General features: G+C 40.0%; 1 protein-coding gene across 2 annotated transcripts in view; it reads right to left on the bottom strand.

The window, feature by feature from the left end:
- csmd2 (CUB and Sushi multiple domains 2) overlaps positions 1-25,248 on the bottom strand; it is a 1,704,811-nt gene that overhangs the window by 193,332 nt on the left and 1,486,231 nt on the right. For both annotated transcript variants that reach the window (XM_043717868.1, XM_043717867.1), the window contains 4 exons: positions 24,800-24,896; positions 20,656-20,760; positions 14,490-14,608; positions 7,226-7,295 (listed from right to left, as the gene is read on the bottom strand). In XM_043717868.1, coding sequence (XP_043573803.1) covers positions 7,226-7,295; positions 14,490-14,608; positions 20,656-20,760; positions 24,800-24,896 — 391 coding nt within the window. The remainder of the gene's footprint in view (positions 1-7,225; positions 7,296-14,489; positions 14,609-20,655; positions 20,761-24,799; positions 24,897-25,248) is intronic.

Here is a 25,248-nt window from a genome sequence, read left to right on the forward strand (position 1 = left end):
TTGGATAGAAAAGTGGCTAACCGGTCGAAGTCAGAGAGTGGTGGTGGATGGTAAATATTCAGCCTGGAGCCCAGTTATAAGTGGAGTTCCGCAGGGATCAGTTCTGGGTCCTTTGCTGTTTGTAATTTTTATTAATGACTTGGATGAGGGAGTCGAAGGGTGGGTCAGTAAATTTGCAGATGATACAAAGATTGGTGGAGTTGTGGATAGTGAGGAGGGCTGTTGTCGGCTGCAAAGGGACTTAGATATGATGCAGAGCTGGGCTGAGGAGTTGCAGATGGAGTTCAACCCTGTCAGCTGTGAGGTTGTCCATTTTGGAAGGACAAATAAGAATGCGGAATACAGGGTTAACAGTAGGGTTCTTAGTAAGGTGGAGGAGCAGAGGGATCTTGGGGTCTATGTACATAGCTCTTTGAAAGTTGCCACTCAGGTGGATAGAGCTTGTAAGAAGGCCTATGGTGTATTAGCGCTCATTAGCAGAGGGATTGAATTCAAGAGTCGTGAGGTGATGTTGCAGCTGTACAGGACCTTGGTAAGGCCACATTTGGAGTACTGTGTGCAGTTCTGGTCACCTCACTTAAGGAAAGATGTGGAAGCTTTGGAGAGGGTGCAGAGGAGATTTACCAGGATGTTGCCTGGAATGGAGTCTAGGTCGTACGAGGATAGGTTGAGAGTGCTAGGCCTTTTCTCGTTGGAACGGCAAAGGATGAGGGGTGACTTGATAGAGGTTTATAAGATGATCAGGGGAATAGATAGAGTAGACAGTCAGAGACTTTTTCCCCAGGTACAACAGAGTGTAACAAGGGGACATAAATTTAAGGTGAAGGGTGGAAGGTATAGAGGGGATGTCAGGGGTAGGTTCTTTACCCAGAGAGTGGTGGGGGCATGGAATGCACTGCCTGTGCGAGTGGCAGAGTCAGAATCATTGGTGACCTTTAAGCGGCAATTGGATAGGTGCTTAAGCTAGGACAAATGTTCGGCACAACATCGTGGGCAGAAGGGCCTGTTCTGTGCTGTATCGTTCTATGTTCTATGTTCTACCTCATCCACTCAATCCACAAACATTCCCTGTCCTCTGCACTTCCTGCTCACTCACTGGGAATACCTCATCATCTCTCCAGTGTCTCCACTAACTGCTTTTGCATCCACTTCAATCATATTCATTACCTCTTTTTGCCTCAATGCAGGAAAAACTTGAGACTGATGTCTCAATAGCACCCTAAATGGTGCACTTGTAATCCCAGATTGATTAAACTTGACCTGCAAAACTGACCACAGCCCAATCCCTGAAGTGGAAACAGACTCTGATAATTTCATTTTTCACACAGTGAATAGTTTGGGTATGGAATGCAGTGCCTGGAAATATGATGGGGACACGTTCAATTGAGGCATTCAGATTGAAATGGCGTGGAAGGATGTGGATAAAGGCACTAGGTTGACATGAGGAAATGCTACTACAGCAGGCATAATGGGCCTCCATCAGTGCCATAACAATTCTGTGATTCTCTGAAGGCTGGTAACCGTCACTTAAGGACCACAACTTGCCACTGCTGTGATTTAACTGGTACGACAAACCCATGCCAAGCAACCAGTCTGGCTGGTCTCCCTGTGAGATTAGTATCAGGCAGAGTGGGACATCCTTCCCTATGCCCACCGGAAGGAACCTGAAGGTCTTAACCTCCCTTAGGTTAGCATTTCCACCACTGGTCTTTCAAACATCTTCCTACCCATGTCCTTGCCACAGGATGTCAGCAGGGCACCTAGTGAGAGTCCTGTATACCTGGCCAAAGTCTGACTCAATGCTGCTTGCCTTTGCTAAATGGCAGGCAGGGAAATATGTGATTCCCCCATTGGGATCTCTGTCATTTTAGCTGGGAAAGGGGAGGCAACCAGAGAATACATTGCTTTGTAAAACCCAACAAATAATCGCTGGCAGAAACCATTACTATTTATGTATATTAAAATGAGGGAGGTAAATCTTGCCTTTAGCTTCAGCATATATAAATAAATGCATCACTATAACTTGTAAGAACTGTTAGTTGTTTTATTTGCACCAGCAGCAACACTGTTTAGCCCTGAGGGGAAGCTAGCTTTTCACTTTGGCTGCTGTATTTGCTTTAAAGGCAGTTCATTTATGTACAGAATCAGGGCTCCTAGTGATATCTATGAACAAGAAGTTGAATTGGTGGAGGGGGAGGTGGTAGGTGTTGAAGGTTAGGTGAATGGGCAAAGGAACTGATGAAGGTACAGGGATAAGTTGGTTGCCATGGATTGGAGCAATACATTAAATGTGGTCATGCAATGGTTAATATTTAAAGAATTAATAAATTAACAAATACTCAAAAGGAAAAATAAATCAATTGGGGTTAACAAAGGGAGTTAAAATTTGCATTGGAGCAAAGGGGGAGACTTATGAAGTTGCCAAAATAAATAGCAAACCTGAGGATTGGAGGCAATTTAGAAGGACCAAGAAACTGATAAAGTAAATGCAAACCAGCAAGAAACAGAAAACAAACTGTTAAAGCTTCATCGATATTCATAGAGGAAAAGGTTAGCAAGGATAAATGTAGGTCCATTACAAGCACAGGAAAATTTACAAGGAAACCAGAGAAGAGACAAAAAAGTTAAACAATTATTTTCTGCCTGTTTTCATTGAGGAAGATACACAAAATCTCCCAAAAATAATAGGGAACCAAGCAACTAGTCAGAACGCAGAACTGAAGGAAAATAGTCTTATTAAAAATGCAACATTAGATAAATTGATGACAGTGAAAGCTGTCCCATGAGTAAATTACCTATATTGCAGAGTGTTGGAAAAGTTGACTATAGAGATAGCTGATGCATTGGTGGTTATCCTTCAACATTCTACAGATCCTGAAAAAGTGCCTGCAGATGAAAACCTTGCATGTGTAGCTCCACTATTTAAGAAAGTAGGGTAGATTTACAGAAAGAAAACAGACTTGGAACAAATACTTCATTTTCTGTTAAGAGACCAGTGGGGTGTCACCAGGACTACTGCTTGAATCCCAGCTGTTTGTTATCTGTACAATGAATTGAATGTGGGGGCCAAATGTAATATTTCAAAGTTTGTGAATGACACAAAAGTATGTGGAATGTGTCTTGTGAGGATGACGCAAAAAGGCCTCACCATGGGAGATAACACAAGCTGTATGAGTGAGGAAGAACAATGTAGGTGGTATATTATATGGATAAATGTGAGATAATCCACTTTAGTGGGCGGAATACACATGCATAGTATTTCTTAAATAAGAGATTGTAAATTGTTGCTTGTGAAAGGGGTCTGGGTTTCCTTGTTCAGAATTCACTAAAAGCTAGCACATAGGTTCAGCAAGCAATCTGGAAGACAAATAGTACTTGGGCTTTTATTGCAAAAGAATTTGATTATAGGAGTAAAGATCTCGTGCTTCTGTGACAAAGCAACTTTGGCGAGACTGCCTTGGAGTACAGTATGTAGTTTTGGTGCCTTACAAAGGAAAGGATATAATTAGATAATAGATCATAGAGATGTACAGAACGGAAACAGATTCTTCGGTCCAACTTGTCCATGTCAACCAAATATCCCAACCTAATCTAGTCTCACTTGCCAGCACCTGGCCTATATCCCTCTAAACCCTTCCTATTCATGCGCTCATCCAGATGCCTTTTAAATATTGCAATTGTACCAGCCTCCACCACTTCCCTCTGGCAGCTCATTCCATACAAGCACCATCCCCTGCGTGAAAAAGTTGCCCTTTAGGTCTCTTTTATATCTTGTCCTCTCGTTCTGGACACTCCCACCCCAGAGAAAAGACCTTGTCTATTTACCCTATCCATGTCCTTCATGATTTTAAAACCTCTATAAGTCACCACTCAGCCTCCAACACTCCAGAGAAAACAGCCCCAGCCTATTCAACCTCTCCCTATCGCTCAAATCCTCCAACCCTGGCAACATCCCTGTAAATCTTTTCTGAACCCTTTCAAGTTTCACAACATCCTTCCAATAGGAAGGTCAGAATTGCACACAACATTCTAAAAGTAGTCTAAACAACGTCCTGTATATTCACAACATGACCTCCCAACTTCTATACTTAATGCTCTGACCAATAAAGGAAAGCACACCAAACGCCTTCTTCACTATCCAATCTACCTGCGACTCTACTTTCAAGAAGTTATGAACCTGCACTCCAAGATCTCTTTGTTCAGCAACATTCCCTCGGACCTTACCATAAAGTGTATAGATCTTGCTAAAATTTGTTTTACCAAAATACAACACCTCGCATTTATCTAAATTAAGTTCCATCTGTCACTCCTCAGCCCATTGGCCCATTTGATCAAGATCCTGTTATAATCTGAGGTAACCCTCTTCGCTGTCCACTACACCTCTAATTTTGGTGTCATCTGCAAGTTTACTAACGATACCTCCTATGTTCATATCCAGATCATTTATATAAATGACGAAAAGTACTGGACACAGCACCGATCCTTGTGGCACTCCACTGGTCACAGGCCTGCAGTCTGACAAACAACCCTCCACTATCACCCTCTGTCTTCTCCCTTTGAACCAGTTCTGTATCCTAATGGCTAACTCTCCCTGTATTCTGTGAGTTCTAACCTTGCTAACCAAACTCCTATGGGGATCATTGTCGAACGCCTTACTGAAGTCCATATAGATCACGTCTATCACTCTGCCCTTATCAATTCTCTTTGTTACTTCTTCAAAAACTCAATCAAGTTTGTGAGACATGATTTCACACTCACAAAGCCATGTTGACTATCCCTAATTAGTCCTTGCCTTTCCAAATACATGTAAATCTTGTCCCTCAGGATTCCCTCCGACAATTTGTCCACCACCAATGTCAAGTTCACAGGTCTATAGTTCCCTGACCAGTCCTTACCACCCTTCTGAGATAGTGATACTATGTTAGCCAATTTCTAGTCTTAAGGCACCTCACTTGTCACTATTGATGACACAATTATCTCAGCAAGGGGCCCAGCAATCACTCCCTAGCTTCCTATAGAGTTCTAGGCTATATCTGATCAGCTCCTGGGAATTTATCCAACTTTATGCATTTTAAGACATCCAGCACTTCCTTTTCTGTAATATGGGCATTTTTCAAGATGTTACCATCTATTTCCCTACATTCTATATCTTCCATGTCCTTCTTCACAGTAAACACTGATGCACTGATGCATTGGTCACAGGTCTCCATTTTGAGAAGCTCCCTTCCACTACTCCTCTCTGTCTCCTGTTGCCTAACCAGTTCTCTATCCATCTAGCTAGCATACTCTGGATCCCATGTGACTTCACCTTCTTCATCACCTTAGCATGGGGAACCTTATCAAACACCTTACTAAAGTATATGAAAATGACATCTGCACCCTTCCCTCATCAATCTCAATTGAGAATCAGAGAGCTCCAGTTGGATTTTGCATAACCAATTAAGACGGAAAACCAATCACCACGCAGAGCAAAGATCCATAGTGCCACTCCCATTTGTGATTCTGGCTATTTTCAGTAGGGGACAAATTATGGGGTTTGGGAGGGGAGGGGGTGCGAGACTGGGGTTGGCACGTACACATGTTGTGGTTTTGAGGTTGCTCACAGCATTATAGAAATTGTTATTTCAAAGTTTTAGCTATTTCCAGTGAAGTGGCCACACTATGGAGGCTCCCAAGCACTGAGGATGTCACCTAGACAGGGTACGAAACGTCTGCAACACAAATTCCCAGCTCGGCGAACAGAACTACAACAACGAGCACCCGTGCTACAAATCTTCTCACAAACTTTGAGCACCTGTTCAATTCCATCCTCGGCCAACCATCTATGTGGAATTTGCACATTCGCCCCGTGTCTGCGTGGGTTTCCTCCAGGTAATCCGATTTCCCCCCAGAGTCCAAAGAAGTGCAGGTTAAGTGGACTGGCCATGCTAAATTAACAGTAATGTCCAGGGATGTGCAGGCTAGGTGGATTAACCATGGGAAATGCAGGGTTACAGGGATAGGGTAGTGGAGGTGAGTCAGGGTGGGATGCACTTCAGAGGGTTGATGGTAAATGGCCTGCTTCCACACTATAAGGATTCAATGATTCAAAGAATTGTCCTTCTTCAGCACTAAATCACCCCAATATTGTGAGCAAAGTATTTGCTGGAGAGATTGGAATTAAATGTGCAGCCATGATCACAGAACTGCTACAGCGCAGAAGGCAATTCATATCTGCACTTGTATTCCAAATGAGAATCATGACTTTATACCACCCTTCTGATATACAATAATAATCACAACCAAACAAAAAGTACAATGTAAAGGAAACAAGAAACAACAAAATCAGAAGACTCAATGTTAAAAGAGTCATAGAGATGTCCATGCCGATCAGATATCCCAACCCAATCTAATGTCCCCTGCCAGCACCCGACCCATATTCCCCCCAAACCCTTCCTGTTCATATACCCATCCTGATGCCTCAATTAGATGCTCTGTTTTTATTCAGAAATCAAATAAGATTGAACAAATAAGATTGTACTGCGCAGAGCCATTGACTGCATTGTACCCATTCAAACTTGGCTGGGGGGTGGGGTGGGGGGGGGAGCGGGGGTGCTGGAGGAGGAGGCAGAAGGATGGTTACACTTTTGTTCAAGTATTGCCACCAATTCAATAACAAGAAAGGCCCACAGAACCAAGAATGAGCTAACTGATCGGGTAAAACAAAGGGAGAAACATTAAACATTAAGTGTTGGTCTTTCTTAGGCAATGCTATGGGATTATTTATATGAAATGTCCTGAAAATCATTTTTCACCTAAAAAGCACATAACCTTTCAGACTGCAATACTGAAATGCCAGTTTGATGAAAGTACTTGAACCCACAACCAACTGACTTGAAGGCAAGAGTGCTACTAATTAAGTTAGGATTCAAATTTCTAGTGATATATGACACTCCTTGTGTAACTAGATTTTAAAACTAGAGTCAAAAAATGTGGTGCTGGAAAAGCACAACTGGTAAGGCAGCATTTGAGGAGCATGAGCGTTGACGTTTTGAGCATCTGCTCCTCAGATGCTGCCTGATCAGCTGTGCTTTTCCAGCACCACTCTTTTTGACTCTGATCCCCAGCACCTGCAGTCCTCACTTTATCTTCCTTTAAAACCAGAGGCAAGGTGCAAATAATAAATTCAATCATGCATACTACGTACATCATTGAAACCATTGTGTAACTATTAGTGGATACATACCAATGCACAGTGGTGGTGGATAGTTCCATCGGCGGACTGTTCCAGGCATACAGGAAATATGTGAGTGCCCCTATAAGAATAAACAGAACAATTGATCTTTGTTAACTACAATTCATGTGAAATATGCAAGGGTTCACTCTGTATTACATACTGGAGGTTAAATGCTTTTAGACAAATTCCAGACATACACTTAAATACAATTAATTATTTCACGTTTGTTTTCCATGCTTCCTTAAACTCCTAAGTATTTAGCATTCAATTATCAAACTTAGATCCTAACAAATTTCTCTCCTTTTCTAACAAGAAAACAATTCATAATAAAATGTACAAAATGATTTTATAATGCATGTGGCATGATGTAAGCTTTAATTTCATATTCCAACCATGTTGAAAATTTTCAATCAGATTTTGGTTCAAGGACATCCAACAATTTCTTTCAAAGCAAGTATTTCCTTTTGCAAAACAAACTAATTTCTGATTACTTGCATCAACCCTTTTGTTTGTGAAACTTGCTTTATTTCCAATATATGTTTTACACTAACAAGATCAATCCTTTAAAATATTCTCTGTGACACCTTCCAGCAAATGAACATTGTTGCTGGTGACTAATTACCAATATTGCATACTAAAGGCATATTTTTCCCCAATTGACCCTTATGTTGTAACTTTTTCAAAATACTAAATAAACACATAGCTATATTTGTTGCTTCGCCAGAACAATTAGTTCTACAACTAAGATGCTTTTAATTACTCTTTTTAGTCTTTTTTTCAAATCCCAGGTTCAAAGACATTTGTCATGATCTTCTGACAAAAAAATATAATAAATTCTGCTGCATTTATAGAACATTATAACAATTATCATGTGAGGCATCACTGAAACAGTCTGATTTCACTTCGAGGACACCCTCAGCTGAAATCTAAGTGTGAATACTTTAAGCTTAACTTCTGCAATGTCTTATTTGCCTTCAGCACTTCTCCAACAGTAGTGTATTTCAACATGATGCTTAATTCTACTATATCTTAGCATGCATTTGGTCTAGCTATGTGCTTGATCAGTTTAATTGCCCAATTAAATTTTTCAACTGCTCTGCTTCTTCCTTAGCTGTACAGCTCTCCTTTTGAGAAGATCAAGTCCAATTTGTTGGGATCCTATGAACATTATTTAGGTAAAGTTTCTCCCAATGTTGTCAATTATCTAATCCTATATAATTAAAAGCTCCAGAAGACTGACTTCCAATTTCAAATTCTGCCTTAAGCCAATTCATGGCAATACTTTTAAATTCTCTATTGCTATCCCACTAAAAAAAAAACTATCTACATAAAATGACTGAAGGTTTCTCCCAACAGTACCAGTAAAACATGGCAGGGTCTGCTTTTGCCTGGACATAACCCGATTTTAAGATGACAGAGCTTACTAAGCAAAACCAAACTCAAGGGGCATAATTTAGGCTAGAAACATATTTCTTTAACCCCATCATGACCTCACTGCTCTTGCTGCCTCTTTTTGAGGATGAAAAATATCTTTGCTTAGGAGCAGTTTTACTATTAACTGATTTACATCCCCATGTATTTCACACTCACAAAGTCAAGAAAGTCTTCAAAAGTGCTTTTCCTGCTGTGCATGATTCTGATGACATCTTGGTCTCCCAGTTTTTCTTCAATTCTATGTTAAATTCGGAAGTGCCTTTTCTATGCTCTATGTTAGGCCCAGCTGTCCCTGATTTGAAACCTTTGTGTACACTCCAAAATTCTCTTCAGTTTTGCAATTCTTGCTGTTTGTCTCATTTTATTAATTTGTCTTCTAATTTGTCCATAGCCTTCAAGACTTCACAATTGCTTTGGCTTCTGGTCCTGGTGGTATTCTTTATCTGTACTATTTTTCTTAACCTCATTGGAACCTTCGAGATTTTTCTGGACAGTTACAATTTAACCGCCCCTTCTATTAAAAATATTCTTTTCCACAGTTTGAGACTTTTTCTTGGTGCATTCACTCCAAGACCCATTATTTGAGCTCATAGCTCATTTTCCTGCCTTCTATCTTTTGACTTCACGTCACCAATCCATGGACTGAACCTCCTGCCCCTGATCCTGTGCAATCAGCCAGTTTTTATTTTTCCCAATGACCTTCCCTCTTCTGTTTATAATTGATTTGGAAGAGTCGGTGTTGGACTAGCGTACACAAAGTTAAAAATCATACAATACCAGGTTATAGTCCAACAGGTTTATTTGGAAGCACTAGCTTTCAGAGCACTGCCCCTTCATCAGGTAGTCAGCAAGTAACTTTGCTATTGCTCCAAGTCTGATTCCCATTTACTTTTACATTATCGTACCTAATGTTTCCTCATCTTTGCTCTGCATTACTGTTGACTGGAAAAATCTGTTTGCCAAGTATACAAAATTAAATTTATTTTTCTTGAATCCACATCTTTAAATGCATAGTCATTACCTCATTGAAATCTCTTTCTGATAACAGACTTGCTTAAGGATGTGATAGTGTCCTTTGGTATTTACTGCAAGTTTTACATCTGTCTCTGATCTCTTTTATAAGCTAATTACTCTCCATCTCTCAGTGTTTCATTCTTCACAAAATGGTTTAGCCTTTTAAAAGGAATACAGTAATGTACCAATTGGCAAACTGTAAGTTCACAGAACTTCTAAATAGAACAATGTAATTGTTTTCAATTGCATCTGTGTTTTTTTTCATCAGTGACTTATTTAAGACCAATGGTTCACTGGATACTATATATAGAGTCATAGAGATTTACAGCACAGAAACAGACCCTTTGGTCTAACTCGTCCATGCTGACCAGATATCCCAACCCAATCTAGTCCCATCTGCCAGCACCCGGCCCATATCCCTCCAAACCCTCCCTATTCATATACCATCCAGATGCCTTTTAAATGGTGCAATTGTACTAGCCTCCACCACTTCCTCTGGCAGCTTATTCCATACACGCACCACCCTTTGTGTGAAAAAGTTGCCCCTTAGGTCTCTTCTATATCTTTCCCCTTTCATCCTAAACCTATGTCCTCTAGTTCTGGACTCCCCCACCCCAGGGAAAAGACTTTATCTATTTATCCTATCCATTTCCCTCATGATTTTATAAACGTCTATAAGGTCACCCCTCAGCCTCTGACGCTTCAGGGAAAACAGCCCCAGTTTCCCTATAGGTCAAATCCTCTAACCCTGGCAACATCCTTGTAAATGGGGGAGATACTAAACAAATATTGTGCCTCAGTATTTACTGTGGAAAAGGACATGGAAGATATAGTGTGGTGAAACGGTTAAAAATTATGTCCCAATACATGTGTGAATCTAACCGGAATGGAGGTGTTGCTTAGTCCCGTGTGAATCTTATTACACACCTCCCCGTGTGAATCTTCTTATCTGTATGTAACCAGAATGGAATGTGTTTTTTAGCCTTGCTCTGTTGTTCACATGAATGTTTACATCTGGAAAAGAGTATATCAGCTGGAAAAGTCTCCAGTTCGGTGAGTCTGCTCCGGGGTTACGTTTAACCGCCGAGCATGGGTTGTTGGCAACTCCTCTACGAGAACTGACGGCTCCCAGTTACGGTAACATGTAGAGTGAGTATAAGCCAGACCCGTTGTAAGTATGAGACCTGGTTGTGGCGACACTGCGGGGAATAAAATGCCCATATTCGAGCAGACTCGCCTCTTGGTCGTTTGTCCTGTGTCAGACTACTCTCCTACGAACCTGACCTTGAGAATGTTTTAAAACATTTGGCGCTACGAGCAGGGTCAATCGCAATTGAGGAGAGATTTTGATACAGAACAATGTTTTGGAAAAAGACTAAGAAACCAGAAGAACAAACTGTGGAGGTCCCGACCGTCCCGGGATGGCATGGACCGTGGCATGACGTGGCAGTTTGTTTGAGAAATGGTGGGGGGCGACCGGAGGAACCCCAGGGTCGCCGCTGTCCACCCTTGAGAGGATCCCAGTCCTGCCGAAGAACCCCTTGCCTGGGGTACAGCGGAGGATGTGGGCATGTCCAAAAAGCTGAAGCGGAGTTAACAGAAATGAATGGGATTGAACTGAACTGAACTGAATTGAACTGAAGTGAATCAAATTGAACGGAACAAAATGGAACTGAGCTAAATTGAATTGAAATGGACGGAACTGAATTGAACACAATTGAATTGAACTGAACAGACCTGAACTGAGCTGAATTGAACTACACTGAATTGACTGAACTGAAATTAACTGAAACGAATTGAACTGAATTAAGCATAAAGTAACACATGTATTGGGCCAAGCAGTGGAATGTGGTGTAAAATTAAAAATTATGTCCCAATACATGTGTGAATCATAATGTAACACATGTATTGGGCCAAGCAGTGGAATGTGGTGAAACGGTTAAAAATTATGTCCCAATACATGTGTGAATCATAATGTAACACATGTATTGGGCCAAGCAGTGGAATGCCGGAGTGGAGGTGTTGCTTAGTCCCGTGTGAATCTTCTTATCTGTATGTAACCAGAATGGAATGTGTTTTTTAGCCTTGCTCTGCTGTTCACATGAATGTTTATATCTGGTAAAGAGTATATCAGCTGGAAAAGTCTCCAGTTCGGTGAGTCTGCTCCGGGGTTACGTTTAACCGCCGAGCGTGGGTTGTTGGCAACCGCTCTACGAGAACTGACGGCTCCCAGTTTTTGTAACATGTAGAGTGAGTATAAGCCAGACCCTTGTGGCGACGCTGCGGGGAATAAAATGCCCATATTCTAGCAGACTCGCCTCTTGGTCGTTTGTTCTGTGTCAGACTACTCTCCTACGAACCTGACCTTGAGAATTTTTTTTAAAACATATAGAATGTAGGGAAATAGATGGTGACACCTTGAAAAATGTGAATATTACAGAGGAGGCAGTGCTGGATGTCTTGAAATGCATAAAAGTGGATAAATCCCCAGGATGTGATCAGGTGTCCCCTAGAACTCTGTGGGAAGGTAGGGAAGTGATTGCTGGGCCTCTTACTGTGATATTTGTATCATCGATAGTCACAGGTTAGGTGCCAGAAGACTGGAGGTTGGCTAACATGGTGCCACTGTTTAAGAAAGGTGGTAAGGACAAGCCAGGGAACTTTAGACCAGTGAGCCTGATGTCGGTGGTGGGCAAGTTATTGGAAGGAATCCTGAGGGACAGGATGTACATGTATTTGGAAAGACAAGGATCGATTAGCTGTATGCTTGGGAAATCATGTCTCACAAACTCGATTGAGTCTTTTTGAAGAAGTAATAAAGAAGATTGATGAGGGCAGAGTGGTAGATGTGAGGCATTCGACAAGGTTCCCCATGGGACACTGGTTAGCAAGGTTAGATCTCATGGAATACGGGGAGAGCTAACCATTTGGATACAGAACTGGCTCAAAGGTAGAAGACAGAGGGTGGTGGTGGAGGGTTGTTTTTCAGATGGGAGGCCTGTGACCAGTGGAGTGCCACAAGGATCAGTGCTAGGTCCACTACTTTTCATCATTTATATAAATGATTTGGATGTGAGCATAAGATGTGTTAACATAATTAATTATTTGACTTATTTTAGTCTTTTACAAAGAATGACTACTTTTTTTTAGACAATTGGACTGTGCTGTCATTCCCAAATCTGAAGCCAGCGTAACTCTCAAATTCCTTCACTTCATTTTGAACATAAATACTGAGAGAGTAACAGGTAGCACTTTAGCCAGTGTAACTCATACACTGGAAATGTGCATCTAATGTCAAATGCTACACAACTGAAAAACTCTGCAACCAATACATTCATCACTCAGCTGAAACTTCTTGTGACTGATTCAATGCCCTCTCTTTGATCCATATGTCTATCTTCTGTTTCACGTTTAGTTTCTAAAGCTCTACAATATGATTTTGAATATTTTAAGGAGTGATGGTTGCACCTGAAACATCAATTGACTACACCCTGGGCATTTTTGGGGGTCATGCTTCTGAAAATTATTAAAATTAATTCTATCTTCATTTATTTTAGTTCCAGTTCTAATTTTGAACTGGTGCTTCTGAACTGTATCTGTATGACTTCATCAGTCTGTTCATACTGAAACTTCCATTTTCTGCCACATCACTCATCATTCTTTTGCCTACAAATACTGTTGGAAAGGAATATTTCCAAGGAGTTATCTTTAAAAGTGTTTTTGACATTTCTTCCAGCAGTCTGTTGATCTGCAAATTTAATGCCCATCAAAACTAATAGTTTGGCCATATTTAATATTTTGTCACTGTGCAATAACTTAAACGCCAGCACAAATTGGGAATTTTCAAATGACAGCTTCATAGTCTTGTGTACAATCTATTGAATAAAAAACTGAAAGAACTGCAGATGCTGTAAATCAGAAAGGGTCACTCGATTCAAAACGTAACTCTGATTTCTCTCGACAGATGCTACCAGATCTGCTGAGCTTTTCCAGCAATATCTGTTTTCATTACAATCTACTGAATTCCATTATTTCTCTTCCATGTTTCCAAATTTGTCAAAATCTGACCAGTTCTCATAAGCAGTTAGCAAATCATCTTCTTGATAAATTTTATCCATGAAAATTAATATGTCTGACACCTTTTGTATTTTCTAAATCTTCAGGTTTTAATTGCTTCTGTATGGTTGCAAAATGGCAAAGGCAATACAGTCGGTTTTGCGAAAACACATGTTTCTTCAATGCAAATTGGCTCAACATGATGAAAGAATTTAGACGTTATTTGTAGAACGCAAACTTTCTTTACCTGTATTGGCTATAAAGTGATTCTGGCCCCATTAGTTTAAAAGGTGCACCAACTACACAATTTTCTTATAACGTGAAATCAGACAAGAACAGAACTACCATGATATACCAGAACCGACTGTACATTATTTTCCACTTGGTAAAGAAGTAACCCAGATCCACATGGCGACCTCCTTTGTCCATCGGTAATAAAGTTTTATGAGGTATTCAGAAAACAGGGATGGGGATCACACCCAAAATTCTTCATTTTGATTCAACCATCCTCTGTTAATAATTTCATAGACAAGTTAAATACTTTGTAGGCAACATGCAGCCGTACACTTGCTTGTTAAGTTTTTTATTTCAACCAATTGGACTTCATATATCCAAGCATCTCGCTGGCTGACTGTCCATTTATATTTAAATACAATCAATTGGTTTGCCTTGTCACCTTGAATGCCTGGGTATTTAGCATCTTGTTAACTGCATTAGGTATTAATGTCTGCCCCATAATCCTCTCTGCATTATCACATTGAGTAATTACCTGCAATTGATAACCTGGTTCACATCGAAAGGACACAACATCATTAATTAGATATCTCTCACCAGTCTTCACACTATTAGCAGGGACCAATGGTTCTGGGCAACTGGTCAATCCTACAGCTGCAAAAAAGAACAAGAGAACAATTATTGAAGGAGATGTCTGTTCCAAAAATGCCAACTATTTATGAAATGTTCGCACAGCTACCACAGTTTTAGTCCCTGTTTGATGCAGTAATTCCATGTCATATTGGTCAATCTAGGTTCCAGCATATTATGGCAGCATAACCAGTATCATGAAATGATTCCTCATTTTAACCTCAACTGTCCCTGGTATGGCGAGCATTCGTTGTTCATCCCTAACTGAACCAAATGGTTTCCTCGGGAATTTCAAAGGACAATTAAAAGTCAGCCACATTGCTGTGGATCTGGAGGTAAGGACAGCAAATTTATTTCTCTAAAGAACACTGGTTTTTACAACAACCAATGATAGCTTAACCATCACCATTACCGATCACTAGTGTTCAATTCCAGATTTTATGAACCATCACCTTTACTGATCATTAGTGTTCAATTCCAGATTTTATTCAGCAAATTTTAATTGCACCAGTTTACATGGAATGATTTGTACCTCAGCCACCAGAGCATTCACCTGGGTCCCTACATTATAATCTGGTGACAATACCATCTACATAAAGCACTCTTACTTCAACATTTACTATTATATTCATGACCATCAACTCTTGGATGTTTCATTCAGTGGGAAGAGGCTTGAACAATCGGTTTTATTATCTTCGTTCATGGATAAATGGAAGATACCAAGAATTGCGATTGTGTGATATAATAAAAAGGAAAGTCGATGGAACAGTGAGGGTTAAATGGTACAATGAACATGGCAGTTTTGACATGACTACAGGCATTGCACAAATACTTTGCTTGATTATCATGTGTTCTACATCAGAATTTCTGCTAAATTCTTTTCAACCACTTCCTATTAATTTTCTTCAACTCTCTTCTCACATAATAACTATTGGGAAATTAAGTATCAAACTAACATTAATGTTGAGATGCAAAGACTTCGGAAGTATTTGTGATTTTGGAGGAAACTGTATTAATGGCGTTGATAAGTGTAATATTGCACAAATGAACAAATGGAGTTCTCATTGCCATTGTGGGATTAGTAGCCACAATGTACTGGATGAAGGCAATGTAATGCTGTTTCCCATGTGAAATGCTGCCAGCTGTCTCTCTCTCTCTCTCTGCATGACAACATATGTTGCAGATACTTGGCAGAGAATTTTATTCACATTGCTCCTCTGTGTATAAAAGATAAAGTGAAATTCGATTCAGTAAAACATTTACAGTGTCAGTAAAGGAGAGAGTACGGCAGGACAATGAACAAAGTCTCAATGGTCCAGTCACAGCAACAGAAAAGTTTATCAGTATTATGTGATTGAGTAGTGAATCAACTATTCATGATTTTAGAACTCAAGCTATTATAAATACTTAATCAAAGATCAGGTTTTAAATTTTTTTGAAACAAATATGCATTTACTCAAAAAAAAGATAGGAATTGAAAGAAAAATAATTTGCTTTTCACCTGCTGATTTTCAGGTTGTTTCTCCTTTAATTCTACAGAGCACAAAACAACTGTTGGGGCATCAAGAGTTTGGATGCAGTAGATGGCATGCAAGTACCATACAGATACCAAGCACAGCTGTGTCCTTCTGACAGGTACGTTTATTAGGAAGTGTGGGAAGAAAGAGATTTCAGGTTACTTTTGATTGATGTTCCATATTCACAGACAAAGTTAAATGGAATGGAATGGAGTTAAGAACTATCCAACCTTCATGACGTGTCCCACTCAAGGTTTGAGTCACTAAAATATTCAACTTCTTATTAGAAGTAGAATTAGATTTTATTGTCATGTGTACTCGAGTATAGAAGTACTCGAGTATAGAAGTACACGAGTACAGTGAAAAATGTACAATGTCACTAATTCCAGCAACATCTCAGGTACAAAGGTAACTTGGTACAAAATATTAGGGGCTGGAGGAGATAACAGTGATGGAAAGGTGTGTTGTGGCTGGAGGAGGTTACAGAGATAGGGAGGGGTTTAAAGGCTGGAGGAAGTGACAGAGACAGGGAGGGATGTTAAGGTTGGAGGAGGTTACAGAGACAGGGAGGTGTGTAAGGGCTGGAGGAGGTGACAGATACATGGAGGGGTGTAAGGGTTGGAGGTGGTGATGGAGGCAGGGAGAGATGTAAGGGCTGGGGGAGGTGACAGTGCAGGGAGGGATGTAAGGACTGGAGGAGGTGACAGATACAGGGAGGGTGTAAGGGCTGACCCTTTTTGATTCACTTTTAACTGGCTCAGAAACAGGGAGATGGTAGGGGTCCCCATCCAAAATCTTCCTAATTGATTAAACCTCTCCAGTGTGCCCATACCTGAATTAAGGGAGGGATTAAATTCTGCCCAACATGTGAGGCAAAGTCACATATTTTCTTGTCCCTTCAGAGATGGCCCACACTCCTTCAATGGAAGGACGTAATTGAAAATCCCAAAGAAAGGCCTGTCCTTACTACTTTGAATGCTGCATTGGTGATAACTGTAAGAAATGGATTTAGAAAGTTGATGACTCTATACCATGAGAGACCAGAAACCCCCCCAGAGTAGTTTTGTACTTATTCTGCAACAAAATCTAGTGGCAGGGGTTGAGATTATTCCATCAGTGTGACATCATGCCATTTAAGCAAAAATTACTTTCAAGTACCTGAAGTTGACATACTATATAATAATGATACGCATGTGACCAACCTGTTCCCTAACTTTGGATTCAGCCAGCATATTGCAGCTAGATTGTGTTACAGTGGATGTGGTGTGATGCTCTTGGTAAATGCAAGGGCCACAAGACTTTTGATTGTACTTACATTTGAGTGTGTGCCTTACTGTGGTGTGGTTATGCATATGATGCTATGAGAGAGCTGTAAGTATATGAGAAAATTGGCAACAGTAAGCTGTAAATGTGGAACAGATGGACAAACAACACAATGTAGCACACAGCTTTTGGCTATCTATCCAACACATGGTATTTTGTCAGTTAGTCGTACAGTGACAAACTCTTTAAAGTGTATCATACTATCCTGCATCTGTTCCCAGATTTTCAAGGTAGCATACACATTAATAAGGATGGTCACCACCTGGTGCTAGGCATGGTGCCATTTTCACCGTCTCACACCAAGCCCTTTGCCCAGTCACTTTGCCAACCATCCAATGGGTGGCTAAGATCAACCTACTATTTCATGTCCTTTTTTAAAAAAAAAATCACACTCTTTCCCATTCACTAATCCTGGTAGAGGGTAGAAATGCTATTTTAATCATGAAACTTAATAACAGCAGAAACAAAATCTGCCCTACATACAGTTACTAACTTTTAAAACTACAGATCCTTTAAGTCAGGGTTGTTAGTCGGATTTTACCAAGCCCATTTTAGTCTTGCTGTCAAATAAAAGACGAGAGCTACAGGGTGCTAATTATTAGCTAATTATTTAAAGAAGCACAAAAGGGATTGAGTTACTTTTGTGAGCTGCATTCTACCATTTGTCAGACACCCCCCAATAAATCTCAGCAAGGTTTGCTGGTTTTGCAAGTTGAAATTCAGTTATCATCCCTACCCCTGAATAATATTGATAATTGAGAACAAATTAGTATTTAATTGAAGGGAAAAAATAAACCTTTAGAAGCTGGTCTTTGGACAAGGAGTTGAATTGAAATTAAATTATGATTTTCTGGTCTTAAGTCTATCACAGCAAGATGCTGTTGGATTTTTTTTTATCCCTTTTTAGCCTGACCCTTGGTGAAGTGGGCTGTGGATTGATCCCTAAACCCTTTTTTTTCTCTTTTCAATTTTAGAAGCAAAATCCTTCAAGAAGAAATCCAAGGCAGAGTTTATGCAAAAAAAAACATTCAAAATGTGGTACAAACACAGAGAATGCTGGAGAAAATGAGCAGGTTTGACAGCATCTGTGGAGAGAGAGTTAATGTTTCAAGTCCATTACGACTCCTCTTCAGAGCTATACAGAGTCATACTGGAGTCAAAACACGTGTTTGTTTCAGACTTCCAGCACCTGCAATCTTCTGGCTTTTTTCAAAAGTGATGGTAGTTTTTTGAAACAGGAAAGACAGTGGCACTGGGGAGACAGAGGAATTGCTCATCTTATGAGTTTAAGATAGTTACCAGAGTCAGAAGTTAAAATTATATGTTTAAACAAATCAACAAGCTCAGGACCCAATCCTGCAGGAGGATGGGTTTTGCTAAGCCATGAGAGGAAGAAGGACTTTAATCACCTTCATCAAAATGACTATTGTGAGATGAAGAGATGCTGACTGGCCATCTCATTGGCTAATTTGGGATCAAACAATAATAATTTGTAATTCCTTTGTGTCATGGTTTTCTCAGAAAACTGGATATCTTGAGACAGCTTATCATTACAATAGTTGTGAGTTAAAGGTCAGGTGAATTGACCATGCTAAATTGCCCATAGTGTTAGGTGCGTTAGTCAGGGGTAAATGTAGGGGAATGGGTCAGGATGGGTTGGTCTTCGGAGGGTCAGTGTGGACTTCTTGGGACTTGTTTCCATACTGTTGGGAATCGAATCTTAAAGAGCTTAAAGTGGTGCTAGTGGACAAGTTGACTTTAACTTGCAGAATGTTCCTTAACTGTGTTAATAGGAGCCAACTCAAAAGTCCAGCATTGTTAACCATTTGTTTTCAATGATGATTAAAACAGGAAATTGAGAGAATATAGTTTTACTAAATTATTTTTCTTCATGGACTCTGGCTAAAACATTTTGATTTTGTATCCTGGGCCTCCATAGACACTCACCAACTCCCTGAGATTGACCGTCTGGTTGGGCCTTCAGTAATGAGGCTCCTCACTGAATTGATAAGAAACTTGCCAGATCACATTTAAGTACTTGATTTATGCTTGGTGTATGGGGTCTTTCATTGCTGGGAGCACACAGGGAGTCGCCCCTGAAATTGCCTGCCCATCACTTATGTTTTTTTCTATTACCACATGTACAACTGAGAGATTGGATATACTGATAAAAATTCACTGTATCTTTCAATTAATCCAAATTTACTAATCTGAGAATCAAAAATTGGACTTCCAAATTTGAACAAAAATTCTGAATAAGATTTCACTTGATGAGCTGAAATCTGTAGTCTCTACCCTCACTCACTTTTATTTGTAAACCAGAAATTGTAAACAAACTGAGGCATAGTCATCACATCTAAGTCTGTTTTTTTTCTCACTTGTCAATCTGCTTGTTCAATAGCTCGTGCCATCTAAAATTTCTACACTTCCACAGCCATTCTTTTCTCATTAATTTTAGAACTTAATAAAATAGTCATGAATTTATTCAACACACACAGCTTGATTAATGAGGAGAGCTCGATTCTGAAAGCTGCTTTGCTCAAAATATGGATGGCAGTGCCCCCCCAGGAATACATTTGCTCAGAGATGCAGCTTATGTAAAATACTCAGCAGTAATTCTTGAATGTTTATTTAAAGGTCACTTAAACCCAGGGTGACCACATTGTTCATGAATGAGGAGAGGAATCTGCCACAGTGTCATTCATTTTATATTGTGTGCGCGATCAATGTCACTGCGAGAAGCTGTCTGGTTAAATTGCATAAGTTTTAATGGGAAATGAAAAGGAGTAAACCATTTCCATTTTTGGACAGGGAAAGTAATACCATAAACCTGGTTGGCATCATTTAATAACAAGGAAGATTAAGAGTAAGGAAATCCAGGAACTCTTTGATAAAAATAGCAGCAAGCTGGTAAACCCTCAAAACAAATAATATGTTTGAAATCCACTGTTTTGCCTATGATCCAGGCTTTGCTTTCTGATTCTTTATCTACAATAAAACATGGAGCAAGCCAATAATAAAGGATAGCACTAAGTTATGTGGGATGCCACCAGTACCAAGAAGACAAACTACTGAAAGATGCTGGCACCAAGTGATGCTGTAAAGAGCCCATGACATCCATCAAGAGACTCAAGAGACATCAGGTTTAGAAATTATGCTTATGGGGATCTGGTGTTTGCCTATTGTATTTTTGATTTGTTTAAGCTGTTAGTGTCTGCTGATAATGCTTACTTTTGTATTCCAGATGGAACCCAGCTGCAGACACACTGATGTCAGAATAGAAATGCAAATAAAGTTGATTGGAGCTGCTGTTCAACAAAGCGGGGACTGTGGTGCCTGTAAGATATGAGTCAGAGAAAATAATCAGAAGAGATCACCTTTAGCAGATTGCTTCAGAATGGCCAACATAACCTGCACTGAAAGTCAATTTAACAAAGTGCATTACAGCAAACTTTGTACATTGGTCCCGAAAGGCTGCATCTGAAAAGCTAAGAGCATTGCGGAAGACCCCACACACCCCTCACTCAAACTCGTCTCCCTCCTGCCATCCGGCAGAAGATACTGGAGCATACGGTCTCACTCGGCCAGACTGTGCAACAGCTTCTTCCCCCAAGCCATCGGTCTCCTTAACACAGTAAAATCGGTTCTTTCCCATCTGAAATTGTTTTGTATTGCTGCTCTAAGAATGTCTATTATCTATCTTTCTTCTGTTACACTGTAACTTACGTGTCTTGCACTTCTTATGCACTTTATGCAGTGTACGACTGTGTAGTTTGTGCCGTCCATGTAGCACTTTCAGTCCGAGAGGAACTCGGTCTCGGTTTTACTGTATCAGTTGTACATGGTAGAAATGACAAATAAAAGCTACTCGACTCTAAAAACAATATGGAGCTCATTTGTTTCTACATTTGAGATTTGGTAACATCCATTCAAGACTTTACACCAATTCAAAATCCTTTTTAGAGCTGCATCAGAAATTGAATGGAGCTCATTAGCCACGTAAAACAGACTTGCACACCTTAGGTAACCGACTTTGCTAGTTCGGATATTCAAGTCTATTGAAGTTCACTCTAAAGTGCATGAATTAATATCACTCTAAATAAACAGAATAATTCTGTAGGGTAATGCTATAACATGCCAATGCAACATGGCAAAAGGTTGCAACAATAACCCCCTAGCAATCAGCCTCAGGTTCTGCATTAGGATGGAGCTTCAGTACAGGAGTTTGCCCAGGTGGGAAGGAAGGCAGGGAGAGGGGATTAAGATACTGACTCAGTTTGAATTCTTTCAGCAAGACAGCAGCAGATCCAGCAGGAAAAAACAGTAAAACCTGTGATCAAACTCATCACGTACACTTCACAATGCAGCTCCAAAACAATTGATCAGTTCACTGGTAATTATTATTGTTTCTTCCTTCTGGGTAAATGAGAGCAGATTGTAATGTCCACCTCCATGGTGAGTTGGATGGTGGAGCGAATACATCAGGTAGGAAGGTGGTGGGCAGGGTCTCTGCACTTCCTCGCTTCCGCTCTATTTAATTTCATGACAGAAAGCATTGGGTAAGGAACGGGCAATGACAGAGATGATGGTGTTTACCAAGTGGAGAGTGCAATAACCAAACCCACGGAAGGAAGTGAATGGACTCATTGGGGATGGAATGCCCCTCAGTTCAAGAGGATCCAACATCAAGAAGTCGGGATCAGGGGAAAGTGTGGAGTTGATAAGAGTCACCCACTCCCTCTGGGGGTGGCAAACATCTTTCCACCCTCCACCTTGACCCACACCCCACAAGAGCACATTGTTAAAATTCACCTGCGGCCTAGAATCCAACAGTGGTCCTGGGTGGCAAATGACTGTTACGTTTGCAGAAACCGTCATCTCCCTGTTGGCACTGCTGCTCAACACAACTGCTGGCCTCTGATTGGTTGGCAGCTCTTGGCATATGGGATGTCCTTCCTTGGGATTATTGATCCCAGAGAAGGGCCCAATACTTAAAAATACTGGAAAAGCGCAGCAGGCCAGGCAGCATCAAAGGAACAGAAGAATCGACGTTTCGGGCATAAGCCCTTCTTCAGGAATGAGGAGAGTGTGCCAAGCAGGCTAAGATAAAAGGTAGGGAGGAGGGACTTGGGGGAAAGTGCCCGAAGAATGCAATGGGATCTTCCCTAAAAGTGGTAATGTGTGGTTTTTGCTGGCTCTTCATCTGAGATGGAAACTGCTGTCACCTGAATACTGCCCACGGGTAAATTCTTGAGAATAAATCATCTTCAGGATTAAACCAATGCAAAAAGGTTAATGGTACAAACAGATTGTAGTTTTATATCATTACAGGACAGAATCTGATAAAACAGGCACAGTGTCAGAGACTGAGGCATGAGCTTATAGAAGTTTATAAAATCATGAGAGGCAAGGATAGAGCAAATATAGAAGGTCTTTTCCCTGGGGTGGCTGAGTCCAGAACTAAAGGGAATAGGTTTCGGGTGAGAGGGGAAAAATTTAAACGGGGCAACTTTTTCATGCAGAGTGGTACTTTATGGAATGAGCTGCCAGAGGAAGTGGTGGAGGCTGGTACAATTGCAACATTCAATTAGGTATATGAATAGGAAGGGTTTAAAGGGATATGGGGCAAATGCTGGGGACTAGATTAGGTTAGGATATCTGGTCAGCATGGACGAGTTGAACCGAAGGGTCTCCTTCCGTGCTGTACATCTCTACGATACTTGACTCTAAATAAATTAAAGTCATGCAAATAATCAAGATTGTGCATATTTGTTAGTCAATTTTCAGAAAAATCTTTACTTTAAAAATGCATAAAATTAAACAAGCATCTAACTTAGGTATTTTTTCACTTCTTAATCCCTCCTCATGATATTTCTCATTTTTTCATTGTCTATGAAGTATTCGTCTGAGAGTCAGGAGGTATCACAATTGTGGACTCTTGTAAATACATCCTTGACACACAGCTACTAAGAGCACCTTGCACAGGTGGTTCTGCAGTCAACTGCTTCTCCCTCCTTCCCTTTTTCTGAAGCAGACTGTGAAGCCTATACTCAAATGTTTCTCTTCTGACAGCACTTGCTAAGATAATGAATGTGGACATAAACCCTCACCACAGGACCCTGGATTCACTGATTCAGAAAATAGCCAAACATTTCATTTTACAAGTCACCTTCTGTTAACCTACAAAACGGGAATTTTACTTCAATGTTACAATATTGAGACTCCATTAGCTGCAAAGCCTTTTCTCAGTGTAACATTACCAGTCTAAAGAGTGTTGAAATTCTGTGCAGTTATAATGTAAACAATTTTTATCATCAAATATCTGCAAAAGTCATCTTCAAAGTTATCGTAGATTTCAACAGAGCTTCAGATTATCCTCCAGGGCTGAAATTAAATATTTTACACTACATTTCATTTCAGTGCCAAAACGAAAACATATTCATCAAATGATTAATAATTTATAGGTAGTCATCAACAATTATTTCATGTGAGCCTGGAATAAAACCAATACATCAAATGTAATAAAATGATATTTGCAGCTATTTGGAATGTTTTGGATACTTAAAGCACTCAATGTCACAAACTACCAGAGGCATTTTATAATCTTAACTGTTAATGCCCTTCACAACAGCTTTGTGGATATGTTGCTGTACTGGAATAGATAATGTAGGATGCACAGATGAAATGTGACCTCCACCATTATCTGCAGAACAATCACTGTAAGCAGAGGAACATCATATATGTGACAGCAAGACTGAAGGTGTCATATTTTAGACCTGAAACCTTTGAACACTAATATTTAGCTGATGTTTAAAGGCAAGAATCTTTATTATCCTTACCATCAAAAGTTACTTAGTTAATTGAATTTAACGCTTTCACAAAGTACTTCAACATAACTTAACATGCTACCTCATGTTTCAAGTCGAAGGGAAATTGTTCTTAAGCAGTCTTTGATCCCTAAAAGATTATTCATCCATACCTGTCCTGACAATATCTGCTTTGACCCACCCTCACTTCTTCTCTACATCTTTCTGAATATTTGATATCCATTCTTAAAAACTTGAATTTCATTTTCAATTACAGATCTATTCACTTTCTTTCACATTAAAATCACAGCTTTGATTAGCTTTGTGCATTTTGATGGATATTTTTTAAAACTATTTCAAGAAGTCCAGGAAATTTACCTTCAGGTATTGGAGCCAAGAGGAAAGAAGATGTGCCATAAATGTAAAGTGTGTGAGCAAAATGTATGTCGATGCTTTCTGCCAGATCTTTTGAGAATATTAATGAACAGCATGGGCTATGTGCTAAATCCACTTCAAAAAAGAACATGATTATCGCCAATATTGGAACCTCAATGATAAGACAAAATTACCTGAGAAACTGCCAAGCATTGTTGCTGTAATATCACCACCATCAAAAACCTCCAGTGAATCCCAGTTATGCTCAGTAGCAAAGCTGACAACTTGAATCTGAAATAGCAATTAAATATGATATTAATTTTAAATTAGCTAGTCATATATTAGTATATGCATCTCAGTTAAATCAGTATATCAGATAAGATTTACAAAGTAGAAACAAGTCTTTATAGAAGGAATTTGAATATCCTCTGCTCAAGTTCTAAGCAGCATAAGACTGATTGATATTCAGTCATGATCATGGCATTAAATTGTTTCTTTCATTCAAAAGAGCCATGTGGATGACTACCACAAGAAAAGGAAACATCGGACCAGTTGAGTTGACTGAAACTTTGCTTATTACAGATTATTAGAGCACACAAAAGGAAGTTCACATTTGGAACAGACCAACCTCTTCTGCCATGAG

Source organism: Chiloscyllium plagiosum, chromosome 27 (genome assembly GCF_004010195.1).
Source record: "Chiloscyllium plagiosum isolate BGI_BamShark_2017 chromosome 27, ASM401019v2, whole genome shotgun sequence".
Lineage (NCBI taxonomy): Eukaryota > Metazoa > Chordata > Chondrichthyes > Orectolobiformes > Hemiscylliidae > Chiloscyllium > Chiloscyllium plagiosum.